Genomic DNA, 5,100 nt, shown 5'->3' with positions numbered 1-5,100 from the left:
TATAGAGTGAGACATCTACATATTACATTATTTTAACAATATGCAAATTTCTCCAGGGTGCTTTGATGAGTTTAATGTAATTAACCCATTTTACTCCACATATTTTCTTGATCTATCTCTGATCAGGGACTGCCACCAGCTGGGCCTCCAGACCAACTTTGACCACCTCCGCTTTCTTAAGTTTGCCAGGGTGTGTGAGGTAGACGGGTGGAGGCAGATCTGCGTTAGAGACAAGGTGCTGACAACATTACTTTTGCCTTTTTATCAGATTTTGAGAAGACTGATTCTGACTAAACTATACTCTCAACAGGAGGAAGATAATATGACTGAAATGTTCCACACAAGGTACTGCCTCCACAGAAGAGCATGTAAGCACAAAGTAACCGACATCATACAGAGGATGTAAGTACCTCCACTTCCAGCACGTCTAACAAATTTAGCTTTGTCTGATGTAACGTAAATGTTTCTGAAAAGTAATATGTTGGATTGTATGATTATCCAGGATGCGCAGATGTCCTTTTAAGAATGACAAGCCAATGAAGATTGAAGCTCAGGAGGGAAGCTTTCACATCTCCACAGCCATAGATAGTACATGGAGGGCCTACACCAAGCTGACAGGTCTGTAGATACCACTGAGTGCAGTTAGCTTTGTTTTTTGTTTGTTCACATCAATAGTAACATAAAGCCTTTATTATCATTCAATCATAAATCCAGCTTTATATATGAATTTGAGTAACAAACATTTATTTCCATTAGGTGTCCATCATCCACCTGTTTTTATATTATACACATTTTCAATTTATGCATACAATTTTTTAAATAACAAATACCAGATCCTGTATAAGTTGTAATGAGTGATAAATATACATGCCAGATTCAGACAGTTGTAGTCAAACATGTTTAGATTTTTTCATGTATAAGAACAAATTAATAAAGTGGTTTTCATCACAGTTGTATTGCCTCTCAGTTTGCAGTGTCAATTATGTAGTTTGGAAAACTATGAATGATTTTGTGACCTTCTCTATTCTTCCTGTAGATAATGTGTTTGAACAAATCCTCAACTCCACCTCCAAGGAGCTGGCTGAGGCAAGGCAGATTCTAGAGAAGGTCACCTCTCGGGACCTCTACAAGTTTCTGGGCGAAATGCATGAGGAGACCACCATGGTGTGTACTGATGTCTTTGCGAGGCTGAATTGCCTTAGACACCTGTTTGACACATTATCTATTTCACTGTCATAACAAAGCTGGATGTCATTGCTTGTTTCTGTTTCTTTCCTAGATATTTAATTGGATGTGATAGCAGTGTGAGTATCCACACTAGTGTTTCCAGGTCATTTAAATAGAAAATTCTGACCATGACTAAACAGTGAAAAATAAAAATGGCTAAATCAACCAACAATCAATCAAAATAAAACTGCACAATTAACTTTGTATGGCTAACTTTGAAAAACACTGAGCGAGATGAATTCATCTCTATCTCTCTGCTAGAGGTGCAAAGGTATGCTCAGGGTGGCCTAAGCGTGTCATCAAGCCACTCTTTAGGACCGCCCAAAAAATCCTGGCTGATGAAAAACTGTTTTAACATCCAACTCCACATTTCAGTAATATATCATTCAAAGTCTTTTCACATGTTTTCAGCAACTATTTTCCAACATATTTAATGTATTTTGAAAGAAATCTTGGAATGCCTTTACACAGACTTTAACATTAGGGATCAGAGAAAATCAGACATAACAAAGCTGTTACTTTGTCAAGGGTCAGCCCATTGAACCTAACTATGATGACTCCTTAATTCTACGCTCTCATCTCTGACCAGAGTAAAAGCTTGGTGTTTACACCCCCAGTAAAGGGGTTTTGGAATGTCGTCATCAAACTGGCCTCCAACACTCTCAGAGGCAGTGTTTGGGCCTGGTCTTCCCATGTTCACTAGGAGGCTGCTGAGCCCAGTTCCATTGTCAGCTTTGTTCACTAGGAGGCTGCTGAGCCCAGTTCCATTGTCAGCTTGCGTGGCTCTGGATTTGGTGGCCATTCAGATGCTTTGTGGAGAAATTGCTGAAATCAATGATCAGTTATTAGGTCACGAGGGAAGAAAGTGTCCAGGAGCCTCTGATATCTTATGCTGTAATATTTATTGAAACTTGACAAAGGAGAAATAGAGACTCTCTCAAAGTACATCAAAAGTCACATTATCCCGAACTCATGCTGGTGGTCAGACTTTAAACATCTACAGATAACACAACATTCTCTTTGACTAATTATGAGCATATAGTATTCTTCTCCCATGTTTTACTCTTTCTTCTCCTTCCCTTTGAAGGCGATTAGTGATATGAAAAAGGAACTGGCTAAAGCACTTCCTCCAAGGAACACTGCAAATGAGCTGAAACCAGAGGACTTTGTTGTTATGGTCAGTTTTTAGTCTAATTGCTTTCTTAAAATCTTGATCATTATTTCATTTGTATGATGTTGCCTTCCTCAGTTGTGGCATAATTTACTTATGAATATAAAAAACATGCATATTTCTTGGTCTTGTAGGAAATTTAAAGAGGCTTAGGTGATGATGCAGCCAAGGACCCAATTGATGAGATGAATTTCCTATCAGCAAGGGGGGAGGATCCTTTACCAGGTTGGCGACGTACAGAGGTGGAAGGTCCAGAACTACAAGGACACCCCAATTTTACTTAAGTCTTTATTTGCAGGGTGTCTTGGTCATGTGTATTTCTGAGCGTAATTCACCTCGTGACATGTTCATAGTTTTCCAGCCTCTAATAGGCATGTCAGGCGGAGTAGGCTCGCAGCGTGTAAGGTGTCCCGGATACGCCACAAGTGTTCCTTTGAGACGAAGACGAATCAGTTTTACGCTAAGACGACTGGCATGACAACCGTTTCAAGACAAGGAGCAAGGCGTGACTTTTGCGGAGATGGTCAGGCCGCACGGATTTTCCACGAATACCACCTCCACAGCTAGATGAGTTGAATTGATAGCTACCTTGTGCTTTATACACTATCGTATTCTGTAAAATAAAACGGGTAGTAGTAGGAACCTTTAAGGCCTGAGTTGAAGAAGAAATCAGTTGTACTAAATTGGCAGTGATCAATATCACGACGGGATGTTTTGAGGGCCACCAAAAGACAAATCCGTTCGATCCCCCTATTTTCAACTTAGAAAATGAGATGGTTGATTAACGAATCACTTTATCTTACGTCCGCCTAAGGCTTTGCTACTAGTAATCATCTGTCACTCTGCATGATCTGTTTAAAATGGCTTATTACCCAACATAAAATGCGCTCCTGATGGTGAACTGACCGTACTTGTCTGCACTGTCTTTGGACACCCCCTAGAAGATCGGCGAGCAGCCGGCCCTACGCCCGATAGCCGGAACAGAAGACGAAGGGGAGAAGACGTTTACTCATGATCAGCCAGATCAATGTTTCCGTTCCGAACTTCCTTCGGCCTCCACCCCCCCCCTCTAGCACCCGTGTTTCTCGCTTCCGCCTTTGTCCTTTTATTGCTTCGTTTGCTTTCTCTCCTCACATTGTTCAAACACTTTACTTCTTAGGTAGTCAGTTACTTTGAGCAACGCTTTTATTATTTGACACAATTTTCCCGGATACCACAAATGATATACACAAGATCTATTTACTATTTTTGGTTGTGCGGGATTTCAGATCTTTATGCTGTTTGTTTTTGTGTTTATTTGTGATTAATGTGTGGAACTTGCCCTCTCTTTCGGAGTTGGGCGTATGGTCTGTTTTTTGTCTGTTTGTTTGTTTTTTGCGTGATGACTTTATTGATAATCAGTACTTCTAGTACTTCGTCATCTGCATGTTTCCACTTCTTCCCCCTTCATTCTTTCGCATTGATTCATAATGTTAGTGAGCCCCTATGCCTTCATTTGTTTCCTTCCCATCTCTCTTTGAGCAACAAGCAGTGCTAGAATCACTCCTGTATATGTCTGTGGTGATGTGTTGTGTCTATTATTGCCCCACTCGACTTATCTGTTGATTTACTATGGCAGTAGTATCATTCATTCATCTATCTAACTCGTGTAAAGACCCCAACTTGCATGTACACCTTGTCGCTTGACGCGTGTCTGCTTCTCCACTCTTTTTTAGGTTTGGAGAAGAATATGTTTCAAATTATTATATGCTGTTGTTTTATGCATCTTTGAACTTACTGTGGGTATCCAGTTAACATGGATAATAGGCAATACTACACAAGTGATTATGCTGTATGTCATGAGCTCGGTTCTACGAGTCTTGATGAGCAAAGTGAAATTAAGACATTTCATGGTCGAGGTGGCTTGGCTAAAGAAAGTTTTATGAGTTTTTCAGTTTCTTTGTTTAGTGGTAGTTTGAGTGGTTGGTTGGTCCTTTCCTCACCTCCTACCGGAATGTATGATCCACAAGATTATCACTATCAAGTTTAACGTTTTTTTCATTTTTAAAACAGTTCGATAATTTTGTACTTCAATGTGTGTTGGAATTGTTTTAGTTGGGTAGGCAGAAGGAGGAATGGAGTTTATTGGGATCGATTTTTGTCTTATGATTAAATTGAGATGTATATAGGTTACTTGGCAAACGTGGTGGTGGCTCTAAAAGGGTTGCGAAAGCGTACTTTGTAAATAACCATCTATAATATCATCTTGATCATCTATTACTGGTGATAGACATGGGGTATAACGACAAACTTGATGCGTAGTCACGTTATTGCAGAATTGGGTAAAGTATTAGTATATCTGATCATAGTAAGGGGCTATATAGAAGGGAGATGAAGAACTGATGAGGTTATTCCCCCCTTTAACTGTATCATATTCAATAAGGTGTGTTCTGTAATCTATTTGAAATCAAGTTTTTTCTTTTTTCCCCCTTGTCCTTGTGTTCACACAGGGGCGTATAAGAGATTCGGCCCAGTTTTCCGCACAAGGTATGGGCCATGTCATGACCTAAGTTTCAGAACTATGCAACTTACGCCGCAAATGGTCTACATCTGCCGTACTTACCATAGTAGACTGTATTAGCCCAACCTGATATGTGAAAAGACTGGTCCCCCTAACGCTAGACGTTGTAAAGGGGGAATGCAGTGCAGGCAATTTGAATGAA

General features: G+C 40.1%; 1 protein-coding gene across 1 annotated transcript; it reads left to right on the top strand.

Annotated features, from left to right (window-relative positions):
• Positions 1–503: 503 nt before the first annotated feature.
• LOC113745301 (deoxynucleoside triphosphate triphosphohydrolase SAMHD1-like) lies at positions 504–4,924 on the top strand (the record flags this gene model as incomplete). Its single annotated transcript, XM_027276820.1, has 4 exons — positions 504–618; positions 1,037–1,164; positions 2,315–2,404; positions 4,888–4,924. Coding segments are annotated over exons 1-4 (370 nt in total), but the record flags the coding sequence as incomplete, so codon positions are not given.
• Positions 4,925–5,100: the final 176 nt, after the last annotated feature.

This window comes from Larimichthys crocea, unplaced genomic scaffold, assembly GCF_000972845.2.
Source record: "Larimichthys crocea isolate SSNF unplaced genomic scaffold, L_crocea_2.0 scaffold6200, whole genome shotgun sequence".
NCBI classification, from domain to species: Eukaryota; Metazoa; Chordata; class Actinopteri; family Sciaenidae; genus Larimichthys; species Larimichthys crocea.
This window is presented reverse-complemented; position numbering and strand designations above follow the sequence as displayed.